Source organism: Aspergillus clavatus, genomic scaffold (assembly GCF_000002715.2).
Source record: "Aspergillus clavatus NRRL 1 1099423829799 genomic scaffold, whole genome shotgun sequence".
Taxonomy (NCBI): Eukaryota; Fungi; Ascomycota; class Eurotiomycetes; order Eurotiales; family Aspergillaceae; genus Aspergillus; species Aspergillus clavatus.
In genome coordinates this window covers 189,591-213,325 of record NW_001517100.1, presented here as the reverse complement: position 1 = coordinate 213,325, position 23,735 = coordinate 189,591, and the positions used below count along the sequence as shown (strand labels likewise).

The 23,735-nt window shown below is 51.6% G+C and overlaps 9 protein-coding genes across 9 annotated transcripts, besides 11 other annotated features; 6 read left to right on the top strand and 3 right to left on the bottom strand.

The window, feature by feature from the left end:
- Nucleotides 1–228: 228 nt before the first annotated feature.
- On the top strand, nt 229–2,372 carry nfr1 (putative AIF-like mitochondrial oxidoreductase (Nfrl); the record flags this gene model as incomplete). The annotated part of the gene is made up of 3 exons (XM_001272336.1): nt 229–772; nt 848–1,037; nt 1,100–2,372. 3 exons carry the CDS (start codon nt 229–231, stop codon nt 2,370–2,372), a joined length of 2,007 nt encoding a protein of 668 aa, XP_001272337.1.
- A 351-nt stretch (nt 2,373–2,723) lies between these two features.
- Nucleotides 2,724–4,046, bottom strand: ACLA_065440 (DNA-directed RNA polymerase I subunit RPA43; the record flags this gene model as incomplete). The annotated part of the gene is made up of 1 exon (XM_001272335.1): nt 2,724–4,046. One exon carries the CDS (start codon nt 4,044–4,046, stop codon nt 2,724–2,726), a length of 1,323 nt encoding a protein of 440 aa, XP_001272336.1.
- Nucleotides 4,047–4,295: 249 nt separating this feature from the next.
- Nucleotides 4,296–5,572, top strand: ACLA_065430 (J domain-containing protein; the record flags this gene model as incomplete). Its single annotated transcript, XM_001272334.1, has 3 exons — nt 4,296–4,364; nt 4,457–4,984; nt 5,066–5,572. 3 exons carry the CDS (start codon nt 4,296–4,298, stop codon nt 5,570–5,572), a joined length of 1,104 nt encoding a protein of 367 aa, XP_001272335.1.
- A 403-nt stretch (nt 5,573–5,975) lies between these two features.
- Nucleotides 5,976–5,999: a microsatellite.
- A 1,420-nt stretch (nt 6,000–7,419) lies between these two features.
- Nucleotides 7,420–7,452: a microsatellite.
- A 359-nt stretch (nt 7,453–7,811) lies between these two features.
- ACLA_065420 (uncharacterized protein) lies at nt 7,812–8,690 on the top strand (the record flags this gene model as incomplete). The annotated part of the gene is made up of 2 exons (XM_001272333.1): nt 7,812–8,221; nt 8,303–8,690. 2 exons carry the CDS (start codon nt 7,812–7,814, stop codon nt 8,688–8,690), a joined length of 798 nt encoding a protein of 265 aa, XP_001272334.1.
- Nucleotides 8,691–9,880: 1,190 nt separating this feature from the next.
- Nucleotides 9,881–9,908: a microsatellite.
- A 587-nt stretch (nt 9,909–10,495) lies between these two features.
- On the top strand, nt 10,496–12,896 carry ACLA_065410 (putative Ran-binding protein (RanBP10); the record flags this gene model as incomplete). The annotated part of the gene is made up of 6 exons (XM_001272332.1): nt 10,496–11,325; nt 11,397–11,623; nt 11,679–11,809; nt 11,874–12,120; nt 12,186–12,701; nt 12,766–12,896. The coding sequence occupies 6 exons, from the start codon at nt 10,496–10,498 to the stop codon at nt 12,894–12,896; spliced, it is 2,082 nt and encodes a 693-aa protein (XP_001272333.1).
- Nucleotides 12,897–13,133: 237 nt separating this feature from the next.
- Nucleotides 13,134–13,161: a microsatellite.
- Nucleotides 13,135–13,161: a microsatellite.
- Nucleotides 13,162–13,840: 679 nt separating this feature from the next.
- Nucleotides 13,841–13,892: a microsatellite.
- Nucleotides 13,893–13,964: 72 nt separating this feature from the next.
- Nucleotides 13,965–14,012: a microsatellite.
- Nucleotides 13,966–14,012: a microsatellite.
- Nucleotides 14,013–14,789: 777 nt separating this feature from the next.
- Nucleotides 14,790–14,819: a microsatellite.
- A 300-nt stretch (nt 14,820–15,119) lies between these two features.
- ACLA_065400 (uncharacterized protein) lies at nt 15,120–17,348 on the top strand (the record flags this gene model as incomplete). The annotated part of the gene is made up of 1 exon (XM_001272331.1): nt 15,120–17,348. One exon carries the CDS (start codon nt 15,120–15,122, stop codon nt 17,346–17,348), a length of 2,229 nt encoding a protein of 742 aa, XP_001272332.1.
- An 885-nt stretch (nt 17,349–18,233) lies between these two features.
- On the bottom strand, nt 18,234–19,628 carry ACLA_065390 (protein-lysine N-methyltransferase; the record flags this gene model as incomplete). The annotated part of the gene is made up of 4 exons (XM_001272330.1): nt 18,234–18,358; nt 18,425–18,560; nt 18,671–19,228; nt 19,353–19,628. 4 exons carry the CDS (start codon nt 19,626–19,628, stop codon nt 18,234–18,236), a joined length of 1,095 nt encoding a protein of 364 aa, XP_001272331.1.
- Nucleotides 19,629–19,960: 332 nt separating this feature from the next.
- Nucleotides 19,961–20,833, top strand: ACLA_065380 (40S ribosomal protein eS24; the record flags this gene model as incomplete). The annotated part of the gene is made up of 3 exons (XM_001272329.1): nt 19,961–20,037; nt 20,372–20,619; nt 20,757–20,833. The coding sequence occupies 3 exons, from the start codon at nt 19,961–19,963 to the stop codon at nt 20,831–20,833; spliced, it is 402 nt and encodes a 133-aa protein (XP_001272330.1).
- A 533-nt stretch (nt 20,834–21,366) lies between these two features.
- Nucleotides 21,367–21,395: a microsatellite.
- Nucleotides 21,368–21,395: a microsatellite.
- Nucleotides 21,396–22,144: 749 nt separating this feature from the next.
- Nucleotides 22,145–23,212, bottom strand: ACLA_065370 (uncharacterized protein; the record flags this gene model as incomplete). The annotated part of the gene is made up of 1 exon (XM_001272328.1): nt 22,145–23,212. The coding sequence occupies one exon, from the start codon at nt 23,210–23,212 to the stop codon at nt 22,145–22,147; it is 1,068 nt and encodes a 355-aa protein (XP_001272329.1).
- Nucleotides 23,213–23,735: the final 523 nt, after the last annotated feature.

Sequence of the window (23,735 nt, the reverse complement as noted above, 5' to 3'; positions counted from 1 at the left end):
GCGGCCATTGGCCCCGTGTACTGACGTCATGGCCCATCATCCAGCATCACCAGAAGAGAAGAATGAAGGAATGGACACTATGAATGAGTAGAAAAGAAAATAATCATATAAACTGCTCTCTCTTCCTCTCTCTTCAATCATATATCCCTGGTAGCTCCCATCACGTATCTGCTCATGCAATAAGAATAGTAATTAGCTACCATCAGAGTCCCGTTGCATCTCATCCCTATGCACCTGCCCCTCCCCCGCCGCCCACGCATCTGCTGCAATCCTTCCCAGCTCCAGCTTCATCTTCAATCTTCCTTTTCATCCCTATCCTCATCAGGAAGAAGTCCTCTCATCTCTTCGTCTCCACGCCGAAACACCCACTGCGTCTGTGGTTGTCGCAACTCCGCCATTTGCTCCTGCTCCTGCTGCGTTCATCCATCATCTCCAGCCCCATCAGCCAGATCCCATACCTCGTCATCCCTAAGCCGATCCGCTATCCAGATCTCGTCTCGACCATTCTCATCCACCGCACCGCACGCACTCGCCCGTACCCCATCCACAATGGCGCGGGAATACAAGCTCAAGGATATCTCGTCCCTGGCGGACATCAAGAACATGGACAAGGTCGAGTCCGAAGTCGAAGGAATCGAGGGGGGGAAGGTTCTCGTCGTCAGAGTCGGTGATCAGGTCCATGCGATGGGCTCGAAGTGTACCCATTACGGAGCGCCGATGAAGCTGGGTGTGGTTTCGCCTGATGGTCGGATCACCTGCGCGTGGCATGGAGGTATGTGATCTTCTTCTTGCTCTGTGAAGAGATCGGTTCAGGTATTGGGTGTTCGATGCTGACGATTGCTGCAAGCTTGCTTCAATGTGGGCACTGGTGATGTTGAAGATGCCCCGGCTCCCAATGCCTTGAACAAGTACGAGATTGTGGAGAAGAATGGAGCGGTTTATATCAAAGGCGATGAGGCTGCAATCAAAGCTGGTCAGAAAGACGCGGTCTTCAAATGTAGTGTTGCTAGTCCGGAGAAAGTGGTTGTCGTCGGAGGGTAAGTCTGCTATTCCCGGGTTGTAAGGTTAGGGAACAAGCTGACGGCGTTGTGCGTATCAGTGGCAGCGGTACTCTCGGACTGATCCAGGCGCTTCGCGAGTTGAAATACAAAGGCGCCATCACCATCATTTCCAGAGAACCAAACCTCATCATCGACAGAACCAAGTTATCCAAGGCTCTCATTCCTGACCCCGAAAAGGTTCAGTGGCGTCCCAAGGAATGGTACGAGGCGGCCTCCATCGACACTGTCTTCGACGAAGTGACTTCGGTCGACTTCAGCAACAAGACCGTGGCCACCAAGTCCGGCAAGTCCTTCCCCTACACCAAGCTGGTTCTTGCCACGGGAGGTGTGCCGCGTACCTTGCCACTGGAAGGATTCAAGGACCTTGGCAACATCTTCCTGCTCCGTTTCATCACCGATGTGCAGAACATTCTCAAGGCGGTTGGCGACAAGAACAAGAAGATAGTCGTTGTGGGCAGCTCCTTCATCGGTATGGAAGTCGGCAATGCCCTCTCCAAGGAGAACGAGGTGACCATTGTCGGCCAAGAAGAGGCTCCCATGGAACGCATCATGGGCGTCGAAGTCGGCCAAATCTTCCAGCGTAACTTGGAGAAAGCTGGGGTCAAGTTCAAGATGTCTGCCGGGGTCGTCAAGGCGACTCCGTCGGACAGCGATCCCAGCAAAGTCGGTGCCGTGCACCTCAAGGACGGCACCGTGCTGCCCGCAGATTTGGTCATTTTGGGCGTGGGCGTGCGACCAGCCACCGACTTCCTGCGGGACAACCCAGCCGTCAAGCTCGAGAAGGACGGGTCTATCAAGACGGACGATTACTTCGCCGTCCCTGGCCTGAACAACGACGTCTTCGCCATCGGCGACATCGCGACATACCCCTACCACGGCCCGGGCACGGACCTAGAAAAGGGCACTTACACGCGCATCGAACACTGGAACGTCGCCCAGAATAGCGGGCGGGGTGTCGCGCGTGCCATCGTCCACAGTCTCAGCACTGGCTCGCTGCAATCCCTGCGGCCCAAGGCATTCATCCCCATCTTCTGGTCCGCGCTGGGCGCGCAGCTGCGGTATTGCGGGAACACCCACAACGGCTGGGATGGCCTCGTCCTCAAGGGAGAGCCCATGAATGCCAAGTTCGCCGCCTACTATTGCAAGGGCGATACGGTCGTGGCGGTTGCCACGATGGGCATGGATCCCATTATGAGCAAGTGCGCCGAGCTGATGCGGCGAGGCAACATGCCTGGCAAGAAAGAGATTGAAGAGGGAGTGGACGTCTTGGAGGTCGAAGTGCCCCCGCAGGTCAAGATGTCATTACGGTAGCTGCTGGACGGATCAGTATATGTAGTACATGGGTTCATAATAGTTAACAGGAACAGAGCAATAAACTCAGTTTCTCGATTCCTTGCTAGAATGTCCAACCACGACGATCATCTGTCGGATCTTTTTTTGTCTCACGCCAGGTATGCCATGGTGCCGCAAAAGGCAATGCCACATATACTCAAGAAGATAGAAAGGATAGAAACGGGTCACGCTGGAAAAGGAAAGTTTTGATTTCTCCCCAAACTAACGCCAAACAAGCATGGAATATGTAACAGCGCAAGACGCCAGGCGTCCCAAGATAGAAATGTAAATGACATGTGTGGAATAAAGGAATTGAGGACGTTGCGTGGATCATTTCTCCTTCTTCGACTTGGACGACTTGGAGGACTTGGATTTCTTCTTCTCCTCTTTCTTCTCCACCTTCTCTGCCTTGGGCTCCTTCCGCTTGCTCGGCGACTTTGACGGCCCGGCATCGGCATCGACGTCGACGCTGACGGTCTCGAGTTCTATCTCGGTTATGGCGGCGGATGGGCCGATGCTGCCGGACATGACGTGCGGGCGCCGCGGCGTCGCAGAGGAGAGGATCCCATCGCGCTCGTCCTCGATGATCTTTGCCTCCTCTTCAGGCGAGAGCATCGTGCCCTCGATGCTCAGGAAGCCGCGCTCGCGGTCCGTGCCGGGGATGACGTCGATGTCGACGACGCGGAAGCGCACGGTGCCGCGCACGCGGTGCCCGGAGACGGACTGGAAGTATCCCTCGGCGGCGGAGTCGTCGTCCCCGCCGTCCTCTGCCGAGGTGGGGTTCTCGTCGTCGGCGGTTTCGGAGAAGGGGTTTGCGTCGGAGGCGAGCGTGATGGGCTTGAAGTGTTCCCTTTCCGGGTCGAATTCGGGCGAGCGGTCGGAGTCCTCGTCTGCGTCGGCGTCATCTTCCGTTGACGAGAAGACGATCTTCTTGTTGTGCTTGGTGGAGTCGCTGTCCTCGTCTTCGTCGCCGGGCGGGACCCATTCCCAGTCCGAGGGAAGGCGCTTGCGCTCGATGCCGACGGAGAAGAGGTTCAGCACGACGGCGCCGAGAAAGCCCTCGGACTGCACGTTGACCCAACCCTCAAGGATCTGGCCGCGCTGCGGGCGGAAGATCAGGAACGTCGCGGTCAGGTACACGTACAGGACGCCGTATTCGTCTGCGGTCTTTGCGAGCGTGAGCGGCTGTGGGTTGGGATCTTGCGCCTCAGAGGCCGTGGAGCTCGAGGTTGGCGGTTCGCTTGATATCGATGCGTTGGAGTATGCCAGGATGACGCCCTGGAGAGGCGGGTAGTACGTAAGGAGGAGAGGCGAGAGGTGCTCTGCCATCAGCGAGGCTAGGGCATGGGTGGGCGAGATGGAGATGGGCGAGAGCGGGAGGTACAGCGTTGCGGTGGTCAGGACGTAGGGCGAGTCGGAGGTTGGGAGAGCAGTCTCGGAAGAATTTTTCGAGCTCTTCCCCTTGCTCTTGGACTTTTTGGACGTCGGGTCGTGGACCGCTGTCTCATCGGAGATCAGACTGGGGTCGTGCTTGCGCTTCTTCTTGGAAGTTTTGTCCTTGTTCTTGTGCTTGAGCTTGCGCTTGCGCTCTGCTTCGGCCACTGCGACGGGCGCAGGGCTAGAGTCTATATCCATTGCATCGACGACGGCCATTGTGCAATGGGAACGCCCCGGTTTTGGTGTATTTGGGGAGAGTTGGAGATCGCACTTGAGAGCGTCGAGAACTTTTTTTCTTCGGTTTTTTTACTTCCGTCCGCATCTGAGGGGATCGGGAAAGCGGTGAGAAAGGCGGTAGAGTTTAGGACAGCGTACCATTGTCGCAAGTCTTGCGATGGCGTAAACAACTTTACCTACTCGGAGACAAGATAATCAAATATTCTCGATCTTGTGGTTGACTGCTTAATGGGGAGGGGCTCTTATGCGATCATGTCATCCCTTTTGTCCTTTGTCGGTTGGGCAGTCCTCCCGAATGTAAGTAACCCCCATATTGATGCACTCCCTCCCCGCAAAGCGCTTACCACCGACTTACCTTTACTTTGAAGATGTTGACATGTGGTATATAGTATGTGACTTCGATTCTCCAAAATGTCTACTATGGGATCACAATTCGCGCAGGGGAGCCGCGACCACAACCGCCATCCCCGCGCTACACTCGTCATCGTCGGCGCATCTTCATCCTAGTCGTCACAAGCTATCTCCTCTACACCTTATACGAGGCATTCCATCGAATCCAGATTGCCGGTGATTTCTACCGGGCGCTGGGCGTCTCTCCGCTGGCCGATGAGAGGACGATCAAATCGCGATTCCGGCGACTGGCAGCGCAGCACCATCCGGACAAGGTGGGCTACGGAGACGGCAGCCCGTCGGACGATTACTTTGTATATCTGCGGATGGTGCAGGATACTCTACTGGATCCGGCGAAGCGATTCGCCTACGACCGGTTTGGGCCAGATGTGCTGGCTTGGGGGAATCAGAAGACGATGCAGGACTTTTTGTTCACTGGGCTCCAGCGGTCAATCCCGCAGTATGTTGGGGGCTTCATCACGGTTATTATCCTGAATTTTGCATGGTGGTCAGACTGGGGTCGCTATGTAGGTTACCCCTGGGCCTTTACGTGGTTTTTTCCGCCTGCGGGTGAGCTTTCCGACTGACTGACGGACTCTTTTATCCAGTGGCGGTTCTTTACCTTTGGGGCTCTCATGGCGCTTGAGCTGGCTCTGATCACTCACCCCCGCGCTCTTTTCATACCTGGATTCTATATCCCACCGGCTGTCCGAAACCTCCTGGGGCTCTCGCCTACCTTCTACCTCCTGCCATACCAGATCCTAAGCCTTGCGCAGCGCGCTTCGGTCACTTTACACATATTCATCTCCCAACTGACACCGCCGGAAGTCAGCAGCAGATCCTCGTCGGCGCCAGGCGAGCGTCTCCACCCGCAGACCCTGCAGCGGCTCGCGCAACTGACGCAGCTCTCGCGGGCCACGGACGGCGAGGCAACGCGGCTTCTCCAGCTGGGGTGTGCGCCGTTCCGGGGCGATCGTGAAGGCACGGCGACGTTGCGGAAGGGGATGAGGGAGGGCTTGGTGTTGAGTAGTGTCAAGGCCAGTCCGGAGGTACAGCAGGCTGTGGCGCAGGTGATGGAGCGCAGGAAGGCAGACAAGAATGGCAAGAGTGATTGATATAGAATGGAGCGAATTGAAGTTATCTCATTTTGTACTGATACCAGCGTTGGATGTATCTTGATTTAGTGGATGTATATATCCGTGCACGTAACATATTGCTGTCTCGTGTCTACCATTCCCACGATACCTTTTGATATATTTATACACTCAGTACACTCGGTAATAGAGACACTCGGGGGTGATAATCAATCTCGGCCGTAGTTTAGTCTACTTATCCCAAACCATAGAGGCGAAGCCGCAGAAACAAAAAATACACGGGGGGGCTGCAAAGCCTCCATTCGCTACCTTACTGTAACTGTTCTTCCGGATTCCATGCCATGTGTGTCATTGACGGATTCGTCCAGAATTGCGCGATTCCGCTGGAGTCATGGGCAGTGGGCACGGGTTGGCTTGGAACTGGAAAAAAAAAAAAAAAAAAAAAAAATTCATCTACGTAGTCTCGTGGGTTTTGTTCCGAAATTGTTGTGGCGACGGGGCGAGTCGGTCGGGGGGTTGGGGGGAGGGGGTTTTTTTCTTGGTTCCTTAGCCAGAATAATATGGATAGAAGACTATCTACTCCGTACTTACTGATTACTCCGGTAGAGGACAGTAAGATTGGGATGATTGCGGCGGTCTGTGGGATGAGCATCAGGATCATGATTCAATGCGTAATCAAGCCGTGTGCTTTTATTTATGTACCCTGAGACTTTGAGATGTGCCTTCTCTTTTGCTCTCACGTTGTCAAGTGTTGGTGTTGGTGCGAAGTATCTGACTCCTTGTGATCCAGTGGACTGTTTCAAGCTATCTACGGGATTAGAGTGTCGTATCCATCCATATAGATGAGAAATGAGCATGCGAGTTGAACTAACTATCTATCCTTTATGGAATCCGGTAAGACGGAAGTCGTGTCTGTCTGACCGGGTTGATGCGGATGGATGATCCATACCATACCATGATGATGATATTGTTCGTTTAGAGTAAAACCGTCCGTCCATGGATAGATCAATCAATATCCAAGAGTCCAGAGGAGGAGTGCTTTGATAGATATGAATACTGCGTAGATGTCTTAATCTAATTATATCTCTACTCCGTTAGTGACTTTGTGAATGGACGGTTGGATGTGAACTTATTAAGAGGTCGAGGGGGCAACAAGGCGCAGGGTGAATCGACTTGACAGGAGTGATCATCTCCGAACGCGTACAACCAGACCAAGATGAGCTTTCGATAATCAAAAGGGGATTGAACTTGCGACCGACTGTCGGACATGGATGACAAAGATACAACAGAAAAAGGATTCTTGAAGATGATCAGATGGATATACCAACTTTAACAACCTAGTACATAGCTAGGTAGATACTACCAATCTATCATACTACCTACTAACCAGAGTCTACTCCAGAGTCTATATTTACCAAATCAGGAAGAAATGGATGTATACTGAGTTATGATACCTGGGTATTCGAGAATCACCCCGTAATTGTAATACAGAAACCAACTAAGCATAATTTATAGTGGTATTTTCCTCTTTGACCACAAAAATATAGTTTAACCTTGTGTAATGCAGAGTACTAGACGCGATCGACGAGTAAGCATACCAAACGCAAACGCCCAGCTCTCACTGTCTATTATTTTTTTTTTCTCTTCCCTCCATCGGCTTCTCCCATTGCGAACGAAAGTCTGGCTGAGTTCCCCTAGTAGTAGACGAGAGAAAATGAACACACACACACAACACAACCAACCAACAATGAAACCACACGGCGCCTCGACATCCCCATCCCTTTCTTCCATCCCCCGTCCGTCTTTCCTTATTATTCCCCCTCTTCCCTCCTTCTCACTCTCCCTTTCTATATCTACTTCCCCAGAATCATCATCATCACCACCACCACCATCACCACCACGACGCCCCCGGACTATGTCACCTCTGCTTCACCCTTACTACCGACTTCAGCCCTGCCAGAGTTTTGCCTCACCGTGACCAAGTGTCGCCCGCCCGCTTTTGATTCAACCTAACCATCTCTATTTAAATCGACCAACCCTCTTCCGTCTCCATCATCTTCTCCGATCAGCCCTATCTCCCTGTCACAACCACCTCGGACATTGCTGCCACTTTGCCCTTGACGGGTTTCAAAGGCTTAGCACCGCTTGGGGTGGGATTTTATTCGCCTCCTTCAGTTTCGGACCAAAAGCAAAAGGGGAGAGAAAGAAGCGACCAAACCAATCTCGACGAAAAGGAAAAAAAAAAAAATTCAGAGAAACAATGGCCTCAGCTACTTTGTCGTCCGCCGCCAACGGTCGTGCCAACCGGCCTGGAACCTCGAAGGCAATCGTCGTTCTCAAGCTATCGTCCGACCTTCTCAGTCGATTTGCACCTCCAGATGCCAAAGACAAAGCGATCAAGAAAAATGGACTGAGCGCGAGTCCTCCGGTGAAGGTGAAGGAGCCTTCCTCACCAGCCTCGTCTGTCGCGGAGCCTCCGATCCCTCCATCCTCTGTGGACAATGCATCCGATGCTGCTTCGACTCCTGCCGCCGGGACAGGAGCTGCAGAGACTCCTCGCCGTAATGGTGTACCTGCTCCCAAGTCCGGAACCAAGCGCGCTGCCGGCCAGGGCGTCGATTCTTTTTCCAAGCCGAGATCGAGACCCGGTCCGAAAAAGAAGGCGAGACTGTACGTTTTCAACACCCCCACTGTCTCATCTCCGTTTTGATGTCCTTGGAGAAAGATCGTGCTAACACACCTCTGCTATAGTGACGACGGGCCTCCCGATAATGCCAAAATTGGTTCTTCCCACCGGTTGGGACCCAAGGCCAATACGGGTGCGATCAATGCCGGCCTTCGCGCCCTCGATCGATCCGGTGCCCCCTGCCGCCGCTGGGAACGGAAGCCCTTGGAACTGAAGAGTTTCACCGGTGTTCAATGGCAATTGCCGTCATGGCGGGCTCCTCGGCCGCAGAAAACCGAGGAAAATGGCGCGATCAAGGAAGGCGCTCTTGAGACCGGTGACAGTGACAGCAAGGCCAACCAGAGTGCCAGTGGTGCACCCAGCGAGAAGAGCAACGCTGGCGATATGGAGCTGACGCCGGTCCCGCCTAATATCACTGAAGCGTCTTCGCCAGCTATCGCCATGACTGCATAGATTCATCCAGGACGACTTGCCCGTTGTGACCCCTCACGCCATTTACTATTCTTGTACAATACTTTTTTTTTGACCCTATGTTTCTTTACTATGATGGCTACCAGCGTACGATTCTACCTTGATTATTGCTTACCGGCGTTGGGGTCTTGTCGATTATTCTCGTCCTGGGAAGTCTATTTTACTCTTTGAAAGATGTCAGGACGTTCCGCTGGATGTGATTGTCCTGTCCGCCCTCTTCCTTTCGATTTCACCATTCTTGTCTTGATAATCTTATCTTTTGTCTATGTAACACTAGAACTTGCGAAGGAGGATTAGGACTTGGTTTTTCTTGCACTGCATATGCCACCCATACAGGAGGCTACTCAAGGGATGAGTGGGTTTTATTACAACGACCACGGCATCCCATGCATTCTTAGAAAGAAAAGAAAGATAATATATGTATTATGCGCATTGGTGTACCACAATTCATCAGATTCAACCCAAGAATTCGCGTATTGAGTATTCATGATAGCTGGAATCTGTCAAAAATGTCCTTTGTTCACTTCTTGTTCTTCCAGTGAGGGCAGTGACTCGGACTACGTGAAATGGCTATCCTGGCTGGGAAGGATATCGGATAATACTATCTAATACGACGGGGGAAGAGGACAGACGGATCAGCTGCCAGATCAGCCGAGATTCACACAGTCATGTCATGCCAGGGAGAAAAAGGAGGGGTTTCTCATTGCTGATGCATATAAAGACCGGGTACTTCATATTGACTCGTATGGAAGGGAACCAGAGGTACCTTAGCAATGACCCTTGGCCGGTGTTGTACCGTAAGTGTGTGGTCTGATGTAGATGTGTCCTTGTCATGTCGACGAGACTTTGATGCTTGTATACGCTCATATGAAGAATATATGGCTATTATGCTATATCTAGGGAAGATGGACCAGGTAGCACGAGGAATCTGCAATTGAGTCCTTCCAGTTGAGCCAGGAATGCCCCGTCCAGCCCTACTGCTTTTTCTTTCCCTTCAATTTTTTTCTCGGAGCGAATTCACGGACTGCCTGACAAGTTAAGTTGCTGGGAAGGGATCTGTGACTTTGTACTCCTCCTCCTGCCAGAAGTAATACAACAGGCTTCAACTCCAACAACATATTCCCCCCTCTCTTCCTCCAGTCCGTGTGTCCTTTTCCCCGCAGTCTTGAGACTTTTTTGTTTTTTTTTTTTTTTTTTTTTACATGTCATCATGGGTCTCGTGTGACTTTTCTTTCTTCTGCCTGTTCATGTTCGCTCAGTGAGATCGATTCCTGTTGTACGGGAAAGTGGTCGCTGTTACTGGTCACTGTCTGTTGTTTCTGTCTCTTGAGTATCTTCTCTTCGTAGTGCTAGTTGCTTTTCCTTTCTATCAGTTGCTTGGTTTTTATATGGGCTTCTGGAAGCTAGATGAAAGTCATCGACATCATCTCTTTTTTATTCGAGTCTTAGTCTGTACATGACTGGCAAACTGCAATACTTCATTCACTGCCTTTTGACTACGTACTATCGTCGATTCTCCGAGTGCGGAAAAAAAACGAAACACCAAAACAGCGAAACGCGAGTCAATACTTTTCCTGATTTTTTGCTTCTGTGGCTGTGACCAAAGGGCTCTGATTCTCCTGATCAAACGATGATGATTTGATTAAGAATCAGCTACTAAACCGTGGATTGAATATTGGTTCTGCCCCCGAGAGCAGCTCGCGTGAGGCGTCTCCGATGCCCCCCTCGTCACTAAGAAGTACCCGCCTGGCCGTTGGGTTCTGCTCCATCCAGCGAACGACGACAGCATGACCGATGCGCCTTTTCCCCCTTCCGGTGGAGCTCGAGGAGCTCCTCCTCCTCTGCCAACCTCATATTCCGGTCCAAGCATCTCATCCATCCCACGCCGCTCTTCCTACGCCTCTGTCCTCTCCGGGACTGCTGCTCTCTCGCCAGCAAGCAACAGTACTAGTCCTCCTGCCCATTTGCTTATCTCCAACTCCACTTCTTCCTATCCCCCACCCTCTCACCCCGACGGCCGACTCCTAAGGCATTCCTCCGCCGCGGATGCCGATATGCAGTTGAATTCCTCCTGGAGGACGGCAACGACGACGGCGCCCGGTGATTCCCTCCCTCTTTATTCCCGCAAGTTTGCCAACCTCCCTCGCTACGATACCATCTTCCAATCCCCAGGCAGCTTCTCCGATTCCTCCTCCTTTACTCCATCCTATCTCCGCAACTCGCGATACATCGCTCGCCTTGACGCCGCCCGTCGAGCAAAGCTCGCTTCCCATCGAGATGTCTCCTCTTCCGCTTCGGCTTCGAATCCTCTCTCTACCTCCTCGAGCCATACAAGCTTGCCTCGTATAGCTCCTTCTCACCGTGGCATGACCTATGATATCATCGAACGAGAACCGTCCAGCGATGACGACCGTTTGATGCCCCTCCCCTCGCGATGGAGCCCTACCGATAAATACGCTGGTCTGGAGCTTACAAATGGGGGCCTTGAGGTCCGATATTCGGGTCCAGTCAATAAACACGATCACGAAGCTGCCGCGGTGCGGGCGGACCACCCCATGCCTCCGCAGTGTGGTATCTATTACTTTGAGATCACTATCCTCTCAAAGCCAAAGGAAGGGTACGTATGCGATTTCCTCTGGGTGATTTCCTCACCCAGCGTCACAAGTATAGTCCCTGACAGTTCAACAGAATGATCGGAATCGGGTTCTCGAGTAATAAAGCGTCGGTCGAAAGACTTCCCGGGTGGGAGCAAGAGTCGTGGGCATACCACGGCGACGATGGCAAATCATTCTTTGGGGAGAGTCAAGGACAGGGTCGACCGTATGGTCCGACCTTTGGTGCTAATGATACTGTCGGGTGTGGTGTCAACTTCTCTACGGGATGCGCTTTCTTTACCAAGAATGGCAATTTCCTCGGTAGGCTGGTCTTTCAACCCTAGATACTTGTATTAAAACTAATGAGTTCATCTAGGAAACGCATTTCGTGAACTCAGAAATCTGAAAGTCTATCCCTCCGTCGGGATGAAGAAGCAACCGCCCGTGCACTTGGTTGTGAACTTTGGTCAGCAACCGTTTATGTTCGAAATCGACGGCATGGTTAAGGTGTGTTTTTTTTTCCCCCTTCTTCTTTTGCCCCTATAAGACCAATCCTGATTTTTCCTTGCAGAGAGAGAAATTCTCCATACACTCTGAAATCTACGCTACAAGCACGGCCAATTTACAGCCACCGCTTGATGAAAATGCGCTGTTCCAGGAGTTGGTTGCTCAATTTCTGGCCCACGAGGGGTATGTCGACACTGCTCGGGCTTTTGCAGAAGAAGTCGCTGCGGAATCGGCGGCTCTGGACAACGGTCGAAAGGACTCCCTCAAAAAGTATGAAGTCGAGGAGGGTCTTGATGCGATCAACAGACAGAGTAAGAACCCCTTTCCCCTACCTGGTCGGTAGTCGCTATAGGTCGAACTAACTTTATACTTGTAGAAATCCGCGCCGCCATATTGGAAGGAGATATTGACAAGGCTCTCAAGTATACCACTGCCTACTATGGAAACGTTCTGGAGAGCCACCCTCACATTCAGTTCAAGCTACGGTGTCGAAAATTCCTGGAGATGATTCGACGCTGCAATGAGCTATCCACGGCTTCTTCCAAGAAGGGAAAAGCCACCAATGGTCTGTCGGATGGCAGTGCTGTGTTTGACCAGGAGATGGAACTCGACGAACAACTCCACGAAGGCGATGGCTGGGATGCGGAGGGGATGGATACGGAAGAGCCCGAGAGCCTAGGGAAGTTCCACGAGCTGCTTACGGAAGCGGTCCAGTATGGACAGCAATTACGCATGGACTACCCGAATGACGAGCGAGGCGGCGACAAGAAGGTGCTGGATGACATCTTTTCATTAGTGGCTTACCAGGATCCCAAACGATCGGTGCATGGGCACTATCTCGATCCTGCTGGACGCCTTGCGATTGCGGAAGAGCTCAACTCCACGATTCTTGGTGAGTTTTTATCTGTGATGGATCTCATGCAAGCTGATGCTGACATTCGTTTCCCCGAAAATAGTTTCATTGGGCAAACCCTCCTCGGCCGCTCTTGAGCGGCTGTATCAACAAACCGAGGTGCTGGTCAATGAGATTGGCGAAGACGGCGGCGCTGGGGCGTTTATCAATGTGCGGAATGATTTCCTGCTTTAGATGAATGTGATTGTGATTGCTGGCGATATCATACGATCAAGGACTCTTATGAATTTGTTAATTTCGACGACTCATGTGGCATAGCAAGAATGGAGCTACAACCTTTCCCCTCCGTAAGCCTCACGATTCTATTCTTCATGATGGACGGATTAGATAGATGTAAACTAAACCTATTCGCTTCGGGGCGAAGAACCCTCTTCATCACCCTGTCAATTCCACACTCGCCGGGGGAAAAACAGAGAGAGAGAGAGAGAGAGAGAGAGAGGAAACGTCCTATCCCACAGGTCGCAGCTGGAAGGAAGTCCTTGGCTTGCTAGTCGCGATGTCACTATATCCCTGCCCATGCCTACCACGTCGCAGAAATCCGCATCAGCAGGCCACCCGCAACGGGGACCAGCATTGGACAGCGGCGGGGAGTAGTGATCTGGTCCAAGCGTGACGACAATTCACTATGACCGATCAGTGGACAGTGAGCACTAGGCTCTTTCAATCATTAGCTGCTTTATGTGGCAGAAAAGTCTCCGATGGTACTTTGTGGGAGGGTTTTTATCTAGATAGTAGTGTTGTGGATTGTGTCTTGGTGGGAAATATATGTAGATGCGATGCAATGCATGGTATATGGGTGCATGGTATGACAATGGAGGTCCTACATACATACATAGTGCAGTATATTCTGTCTTTTTGTCATGGTAGTTAGTTTGTGGCTAGAGTTTTTTTTTTGATATCCTTGAGTCCTAAGTTCTGTTGTATATATGACCTATGTAGATGAATGAATTTGGGGCTTTGATTGTTCATGGTTGGTGTTACTTGTCACTTTGTCAGAGGATACTTTTATTGATTTTCATGGAGCAAGTATTTAGTATTGTAAAATATTACCTTGCCTTACCCGACTGTTCTATTCACATGTTCATAACTTGGTCATTATTAATAATTAATGACTTTCTTTCTTCTTATTCTTGATCACTGCTGTTATTATTATTATTGTTGTTGTTGTTAGATCTCATTATCATCTCAGTACTCGACGCTATAAGGGACTCTAACTACTATGTAGTTAATCTAAAGAGAAACCATCATCATCATCATCATCATCATCATCATCATCATCATCATCATCATACTCTCTATCTATCTATCAACTCCGTGTAATGCCCCACTACCCACTCTCACTCTTCACTAGTCACCACTCTGAACCTCTAATCTTCAACCTCAGCTCTCAGCTCTCAATGAACTGGCGCCTGTCCTGCAGTTCATCACTCCGTCAAGGGGTGCCAGCTGCCAACTCACTTAACTAACCAACTAAGACTCTCCATTCCATTCCGATTTACTGGTAGTTTGGTCTGGTATCCATCCATCTAATCTCTCTACCCAACTCCGGCCGCATTCTTTGAATCCTGGAACCTGCTTGCTTGGCCTTGAGCTCCCGAGCCCTTTTTTGAGCGCTCATCACTTGCCCAGGGCTCTCGCCCAAAGCCATGGAGTCTCATTCCCGACCGCATAGTCCTCCGGTTCCTGCAGGCCTGCTCTGCATTCCTACCCATTCGTCAGCGCCCACCGTGCTCCGGTGTTGCTGTGGCCGTAATGAATGCGCATTCCTCCATAATAATAATCTCGCCTTGGAGGGGTTGGAGAAAGATCTTGAAACTGCCGCTCGATTGGGTCAGGTACGTTGGTTTGCTTGCGCCTTTGCTCTTTTTCCTTGTTTTCATTGTCCCTCTGTCTTGCTTTGCCCATTCACTCCCCCGCCTCAAAAGTGAGGCTTTACAGCAACACCACTGTCCACGTCAGGCCTCCATTGATAGTCAGCATTGGAGGGGTGTTTCTTCTTCTGTTGATGGCTGGCTGGCTGGCTGGTTTGGTCTTCCCTTTTTTATCTGTCATCTCGCACATACCTCATTCTTTTTTTTTCCTTTTTTTCTTTTTTTTCGGGATACATCCACATACTTCTTATGCGATCTACCCGTGGAGGAGCATTTCATAGTAACTTACCTGACTCCTCTCCCCCTGTCACATTATTACCTCGGGCTCTGGAATTCCAGGTCCCCCTGCCTCCCTATCTACCTTGAGATAGAGGCGGAAGAAAAGAGAGAAAAAAAAAAAAAACAGAGGCTGTCATTTTTCTACCATCCTCCCCCCTTCGTTGTTCGCCGTCCCATCGTTGTCCCGCAATAATGGCTATCACGGGATCACGGTCCCCGATCCTCTCTCACTGTGCTATAGTCCGTCATGGCCATCCCCCCAGATGAAAATGCTGCGGCTCCATTATCAATGAGCTCGTCGTCGCTAACCTTTGCCCTGCAGGCTCTGCTCCATCGCCATGAGTCGTATATGGCCGAGGCGGAGGATGACCGCAAGCGCTTACTCGCCAATATCGAGAACCTCGAGCGGGAGAAGCGCCAGGTCCAGGCAGAAAATGCCCGTATCATTGAAGAGAACCGCGGCTTGTTAGAGCAGCTGGACGGCCTGAACAAGGCCGTTGCCGCATCGGATGCCCATGCAAATTCGCTCGCTGCTACCCTGGAGAACACCGAGGCCGAACTGCGCCAAGTGACCGCGTCGGCAGCCCGCGCGGCGGATCTCGAAGCCCAACTAGCCCAGATAGAGGCTGAGCAATCCAGATTGCAGGACAGCCTGCAGATTGCCCAGGAAGATGAGAAGTCGGCCGTGCAGCGGTGGAAGAAGGCCGAATGTACCCTGCGAGACCTGCACGACCAGGTCGACCGAATCGAGAAGGAAGCTCGCGAAGAGCGTCAACGCCATGCGGAACTCGTCCAGCGCATGGAGCGTAGGAGGGCCGTCGAGCGCGAGCTTGATGGTGCTGCGGGACGGCTGAAGGGCGCGGCGGCGGCGCAAGAACTGGATCGAAACCGCGGCAATCCAAACGTGGTTTCACGCTTCGTCCGGGACATTCTGCAGGATAACGCTCATCTGCAGATGGGAATTATAGAGCTGCGGGAGATGCTCGAGAGCTCGAACCAGGAAGTGCAGAACCTGCGGGATCAGGTCCTGTCACATCGGCCCTTGACGGCGAATAATGAAGACGATGAGGGACAGCCTCGTCCGCAACCGACGACCCTGAGTCAGGAACTCGAGCCGAAGGAATCGCGTCGCGTGTCGTCCGAGTTCCATATCCATCATCACTACCATTCCCCCTCTATCCCAGCCAGTTCGAAGAAAGACAAGGGTACAATCTTCCGTCGTTCCAAGAAGAGACGGTCTCTGGGGACTGCCACGGTCATGCACTCGGCATCGAGCTCGCAGATTTCCCGGAGATCCGCTCATCAACCCCAATCATCGATCTCGTCGACGTCGACCATCCTATCGCAAACCTCCGTCTCGATTCCTCCTCCCGCTGCCTCCCGTCGGTGGTCATTGCGGTCTCCTGCCGCAGAATCGATAGCGAGCTCCCCACAGTCAGGGTACCGGACATCGTCCATCTTCGATCGAGTGGAACGAGGCTCCGAGTCATCTCAACCAAGCAGTCCAGAAAGCACTGCTCTGTCGTCTCCTATCATGAAGTCGCGCCACAAGCACATCCCCTTTGACGTGCCTTTTCGACCTCTTGATGGAATGGATGAGCCCGAGAGAGTCGGTACTGAGGAATCGATGCAGTTTGCATATGACTACTTCGGTCAGAGGACTCATGGGGAATTGAGCGACCGGATGCCACTCCATTCAATTATACCTGAGGAGATGGAGGATGCCTTGTCTGCGCAGTTTGGCGAGTCGATTCCCAACAACCAGCCCTCTGCGGACCCTGATGATGTCTTCTCCCCCTCGCGGAGTCCTCTGAGGAGTCGCCAATCGCACGAAAGTCTCTTTTCTATCGCGGGCATGGACATCCATACACCCAGCCGCCGTCCATCCCGCATGAGCGATCTCCATTCTAGCTTGCCCATCCGCGCACCTCGCCGCATTATATCCCCCAGCGCAGAGCTCTTCTCGCCCTCTCCGGTGATTTCCACAAGCACTGTTACCGCTGGCCGAGAGCCGCCAAAGGTGTCTGAGCATTCTCCCCGAAGACTACTTGCCACTGTTGTCGCAAGTCGCGCTCGGGCCGGGGATGACGCACCATTCGCTGAATCTGCGGAGATTGGGTCTGATTCCACCGTTACCCCGAGCCGTAAGGCCTCATTAAGCCGTCGAGTCGGAGGCTGGGTCCGGGGCCGCTGGGGCATTGCTCCTACCTCCTCTAACGGAGACACGGAGCCGCGCGCCGAGTCCGACATGGCCACTGCGCAGACTCCAGAGTCACCCGCCTCTTCACGGCCATCCTCCGCTGGTAAACAGAAGAGCACCTCCAGCTTCGACGCGATGCCGAAGCTGCGATATAGGTTTCCCGGCGTCAACCAGAGCGGACCAATTATGGGCTTCCGGCCGCCTCCACAGGCCCCGGTTTCCCTGCATCCGGAGCAGTTGGATGAGAATCTTCTGCGGGAGAGTCTGGCCGAATGATCATGGTCCTGTGGTCTCGCCGCAGAGCTGTTTTACAACGATTCCATGCTAATGGGGTCTTTTCCTTGTTTACTCCTCTTTTCATACTATTTGGTTTTTTTGTTTTTTTCTTTCTTTTTTTCAACATCATTATTTGCATTGCATTGCATCGGCATCGCATGACTTTTGCATGGCTCTTGCATTGAGCCATCGGACTGGAGTACTTTCGTTTTTCTTGGATGATGCCGGCCTTTCCTTACCTTTCTATGGTCGATAGTCTATATGATACCCCTACAGCGGACACTCTCTTATGTTATGTCTACATTCTTAGATATGAGGATAAATACTACGTTTAGACACTCCTTCCCACGAGAATTCTATCTGTAAGACGAAATGTACTCCTCCCAAGGCAATCTTGCATAAACGCCTGAATCCCACCTCCACAACCTCGGCAGCGACGCAACCGACTCAGCTGCCTTCGCGGCGCTACGCAGCCCCGCCCAAGCATTGGCATAGGGCTTGGAGGTTGAAGTTGAAGTCGGGGGAGGCGAATTATCTTCGGATTTCTTTTTTGGATTGATGCGTATGAGGGTGAGATATTTTGTTGTGACTTGTTTTGAATGGTTTTGGTGATATAGATTAATTCAGTCTGTGCCCCTTGCTCTGGTGATATGTGACTTGTAAGATGATCTTCGACAAGAGCATCGTGGGTTCCCGCGCGCAAGTGATAAGTAGAAGTGATTCCTGGACTACAAAGCGCTTCTCTCAGGCATAGCAGGAAAGGAGACAGAAAACTAGCTGAGAGATGAGCCGGGGGACGCAACTACCAAAGGGTATCAATTGTACCCCTTCTAATGAGTACATGTTTGGCTATAGTGTGATGTACGCTTTGCTTTACGTTTGGTTTCACACTACACGCCGTGTTATCCGATATGTGCGCACAGGGATACTAGTCGAGTGAAAGAAGCCCGTCTGCGACTCTGCAGCAGGAGACTCATACGGCATACATTCCACGTTGAAATTGCTCGATTCTATCGGGGGTTAGTCTTCGCGTCGTGAATCCAGACATAAGACGATAAAACAGACTCGGGACTCACCACAAGCGTTGAGGAATGTTTGGAAGGTGTCTTTGTTGCGGAGGGTTGCGGAGATGATGAATTCTTGGAGGTGGTAGTTGTCGAAGAGATCACGGATGGTAGAGACCAGGAGCGGGACGAGGTCGACGTCGTAAATCTTGGGTTATTCGGTGAGCGAGTTGTACAACGGGAGGTACTCTGTGCTTCCAGGCTTTCGGTGGACGACAGAAGAGGATCGGCAAAGAAAAAGGAAAAGGGGAAGCATACCAGATCAGCACCGAGTGCAACATCGAAGACCATCCCACTCTGCTCTGGCACCTCAGTCGCCTGCGCGGCTGCATCATTATCATCATCGTGATACGTCAACGGCGTGCCCCATTCCCAAATCGCAGGGTGAAAGGCCTTGCCATCGAGTTGGTTCCGCACCATACAATCGCGGATATGATCGATGAGAGCCTGCTCACGGTCCGTGACCACGACGTCCTGGACGTCCAGATGCCTAGCACAGAAAATGGACAGGAAGCCCGTGCCGGCGCCGAGCTCGATGACGCGTTTTCCGCGCACAAGAGCCGCGCCGGTGGGCGTGGCCAGAAAAGACCCGAGATGCAGTGCTGCCTCCCAGGTGCGGAAGCCTGTGGTGCCTCCGGAGAGGATCAGACCGCGTGATTCGGAGGTGATAACAGTGCGAGTGCTCCTGTGCGTGCTGGCTGGATCGCTGGGGGCTGTGTATTTAATGTAAGCTAGTTGCTGGGCTTGTTGGATGGCGGAGGGTTTGGGTTGGGCCACGAGCTCGCTCCAGCATTCCATGAGATCGTTTGAGATCTCCTAGAGAGATGTTAGAGCAAACAAAAAAAAAAGAAGATCTACTGATTATTTGGTTTTCTTAAGAAATATTTGAGAAATGCATACACAAGGGGTCGGAGGTAACGTGGTACAGAGGGATTCATACATCCTCCTCGGGGTCGCTAATGGACTCTTCAAGTCTAGACAGAATGATCTTCAGAACACGAGCCCGGTAGTTCACGGGGGGAATCGGCCATACTGCCGCCTCGTTGAACATGCGCTCGTAGATGACTGTCTGCGTGGCCGCATTGATCATAGTTCGGCCATCGGGGAAGTTGAGGAGGTGGGGTTCGACCTGCTGGAAGTACTGAGCGACCAACTTGTCAATAGGCTTGATGTTGCCATCGTCGCCGCCATCACCATTAGACGGGATATAGGACATAATTATCACCGTCCTTGTCGACCACAACTGGTTCTCTGGGCTCTGTGCTTGGATTACTGTATGGGGATACACAAGTTCTATGGTTGAGTCGGGTCAGGTGCACGCTAGGCCCAACACGGCTAGCGGGAGCCCTAGCCGAGCCCACAGCTGGAACTGCACAACGAAACGCAAAATTGAATCGCATTTCGAGAAACCCGGCAACGACAGCAGCAGCGACTTCGACAAATCCCCCCAACCTCTCGTCCCTGTCGAGTTTCTGCTTTTTTCTCGCTCGCAGATTCTCGCCGCTGGTGATTCAATTTTCTCGTCAACCCCCCAACTCACCTGCAATCATGTCCGACGCTCCCGTTACCCTGCGGACTCGCAAGTTCATCCGCAACCCCCTGCTCGCCAGAAAGCAGATGGTCGTGTAAGGAGCCCTTTTCTTCATGTCTACTCTGCGCTTGAGAATTTCCAGCGAGCGGCATCGTTTTCTGGGCCCAAAAATTCTTTTTTCTCTTCCCTGGATGTGTGCGTGTCGGGGCAAGTTGCAATCGGGGAACAGGTCGACTGGAGGATACGATGAAAAGAACAAAAAAAGAGGAATCAGAACAAGATATCGGCACAGGAAATGGGAATACGTCTTGCTCAGAATCTCGATCACACAACCTGGAAATTCTCAAAACGCACAGCCCAGAAGACCTAACTTCTGTCGATATTGATTGATAAAAAAACGATGGCTCTAACACTGATCTCCTCTCTAGGGATGTCCTCCACCCCAACCGCGCTAACGTCTCCAAGGACGAGCTGCGCGAGAAGCTCGCCGACCTGTACAAGGCCAACAAGGACCAGGTCTCCGTCTTCGGTTTCCGCACCCAGTATGGTGGTGGCAAGAGCACTGGCTTCGCCCTCGTCTACGACTCCGGCGAGGCTCTGAAGAAGTTCGAGCCCCACTACCGTCTCGTCCGTATCGGCGCCGCCAGCAAGATCGAGAAGCCCAGCAGACAGCAGCGTACGTTGAACCCTACCCGGAGGAACAGAAGGACTATGCAAGATGGGAAAGCCATGGCTTCGCTACATGGGCCTGTGGCTCGTGAATGTGATTGTTATGAATGTAGCATTGCTGACATCCCTCTTTGCACTCTACAGGCAAGCAACGGAAGAACCGTTCCAAGAAGTTCCGCGGTACTGCCAAGACCAAGGGCCCCAAGAAGAACAAGGACTAAATGCGCTCGGCTTGAGTCTGGTGAAGGGGTTTGGAGGTGGACTCGGAGACAGAGACGGACGCGGCCAGGGGCTGACCCTGCTGGATGTGATCAATGCGGTGGGATCGGTGGAGCATACTGTGACGCCCATTATCATGACCATGACGATAAAGACAGGGAAAATCTGAGATTTGGGGTAATTCTCTGGGATCAAAATTTACTTTTTTTTTCCTTTTCTTCCTTTTTTTCCATCTCGACAGTTCTTGTTTCTTGAACAGGCATCCTTCCAATCATCCCTTTTTACCAGCAGCGCCTACCGCAACTTTCTTCTCTCAAATCAAAAAGCCTCCAACATCGGGTTTCCGTCGATGTACTGTCTAAAAAAAAAAAGAGACACAGATATGCTCCGATTTATTCTTCTTTTCTTTTTTTCCCCGTTCCCTTTCAGCCCAACTGGAGCCCTGCCATGCACTGCCTGGGGCGCGTAGGCGCATATCGGGACGCCATCTTGGAATGGATTCCCCTGCTCTCGTGCACAGGTTTGTATCACCTTCGTATGTATGTATGTATGTATGTATGTATGCTGAACCTGGCAACATCCTCCAGCATCGTGGATTGTTGATCCAACTGGATCCACCGATGGCAAAGATATGCTGAGTGCTCCGGGATGGATCCCTTTCGCATATTGAAGATATATTGGCGATTTATATCAAGGATAATGTGGCCATTTGTAAAGCAGAACTATGTCACTAGTCCTCGTGATGGCATGTAGTAAGTAACGTCAAAATAAATAATATTATTATAGATAGATCAAATTATCATCGAAAAATCTTGAAAGAAAAAGCAACAATCACAGCAGAGCCGCGCCACTTATTGGTTGAAAGAAAGAGAGACAATGCCGCCAACTTTGCAAAACAAACAACTGACACATCAAAGAAGAACTCGCAGAGTCGGAATAAACGACGAGCTTCGCCAACCCTGGACCAATACTCTACATCCTCCGGTATTAGTGTAACATCTCGATCTGTCCAAGTGCAGAGAACGCAGAGAAACATGAAAAGGACCATCAGGCACGTACATATCACATAGATCACAAGCCAAGTATTGCACAAGAGGGATTTGCTAAGGGGAAAAGACCATAGAAGAAAACACACATGACAAAAATAAAAATAAAAAAGAGATACAGACCTGGTATTATTGATGAGAAAAGTAAAGTCCAGCTTTCCGTATAGACCTCTCTGCCTTGCTTCCAGCGCGAGGCTTCCCCCCTGCTCGCGGCAGACTTTCTTACTGCACCACACCCAATAGCCCTGGCGGACTATCACAACGATATTAAAAACCACCTGGATTACTCAGAGCCGAGACAGATGGCCGATGCATCTCTGTTGGGCCCCGATAATCAGAGAGGACGTCGGTCGTGAGGAGGTCGAACGGTATGGTGGTATGAGAATCTGCATGCCTCGGGCGTGTGTATGGAAGGCCGTTCATGAGGGTAGCCCCGGACCCGGTATCGCTTGTCTCAGATCGATTCTTGATCTTCTCGCTGCTGCTGCTGTAGCCGTAGACGTCGGAACTGCAGCCCATGAGGGATATAAAGCGTCCACTATCCCGAGAGAATGATCTCGCTACTCGACTTTCGCTGCCTCTGAAGTCATCACTTGGCTCAAGAGGCTCATAAGCGGGAACTGCTCCACCTGGGGAGACAAGGTGTGAGGATGACCCGGCCGATGTCAGGGGTAGATAGTCGAACACCATGTCTTGTGCACTGGGCTGGCTCGCTCTGGTTGTTTGGACAGGCGAACCACCACATAAACTTCCAGTCGAACTAAGTTGAACAGAGGGTCGGCTACCGCTTGAAATAGGTCCTCGCGTAGCTAGAGAATTTCCGAATCTATATTCGGGGGACATAGGTAATCCGTGTATGGTATCGGATGCTGTGGTGAGGCAAGAAAGGCCGATCTGAAGCTGGTCACGGCCCGTAGGGTTGGGCAACGTCCGATCGGCTCCTTGCCCGTCCGGCGGTATGCACGGTATCGTTGGTACAACAGGAGGGACGTCCGTTGATTGAGCCACTTGGCCTGAGAATAGGTATGGGTAAGAAGAGGTAGCGAAGGAGTTCTCTGTATCTTGGCTTGTGAACAATGCTCCGCTCGAAGCCTTGTTAACTTGAAGATTGGAACTCCATGCCTTGGGATTCCAAGCGATCCCACAGTAGTCGGCTAGGACGCCTTGCTGCGTGTTGGGAAACATATATGGCGAGGGCTGTGAGTTGTATGCAGTCGACTCCTCTTCATAATTGATTGGATGATCAATGCCGAAGGATGATCGATTCGAAGCAGGCAGCGGAACAAAAGTACTCATCTCGTAGCCTGATGATCGCGGGAAAGACCCAAGACGCATACTGGGTGAGCTTGTCGGTAGAACTCCACTTTTCTGAGATAAGGAGTGTGTATATACTCCGTGCCTTTGAGAGGGAGGAGACGCTGTAACATTCGAGACAGGATACGGCCAGCCAGAGACTTTGGTCTGGAGCATTGAGGAATTGACCTTTGCACATTTCAGCTCGTTATTTCCCAAATAATGTCTAGGGCGAAGCCGCGTTCCATCTCACCCTTAAAAATTGGCAATTGGTATTACCAGAGGCCTGACAATTTGAACACCCTTGCCCGTCACCAATGTCACCACTGCATTTGATCTTCCTCTTGCGGCATCGATTGCACTGTACGAGTAAGTGGTTGGTCTGATTCCAATGATAGGCAAGTATTAGGATAATATATCACTTACTGCGACTTGGATACGGCGCCTTGTAGAGTTTCGAGTTTTCCCATCTATCTCCAAAGCAGGACTCATGCAGCTTACGCCTCGCTCGATAACGTCTTGCTGGCCATCAGTGCGCATTGAATGCGAAACTGAATGAGCCTCA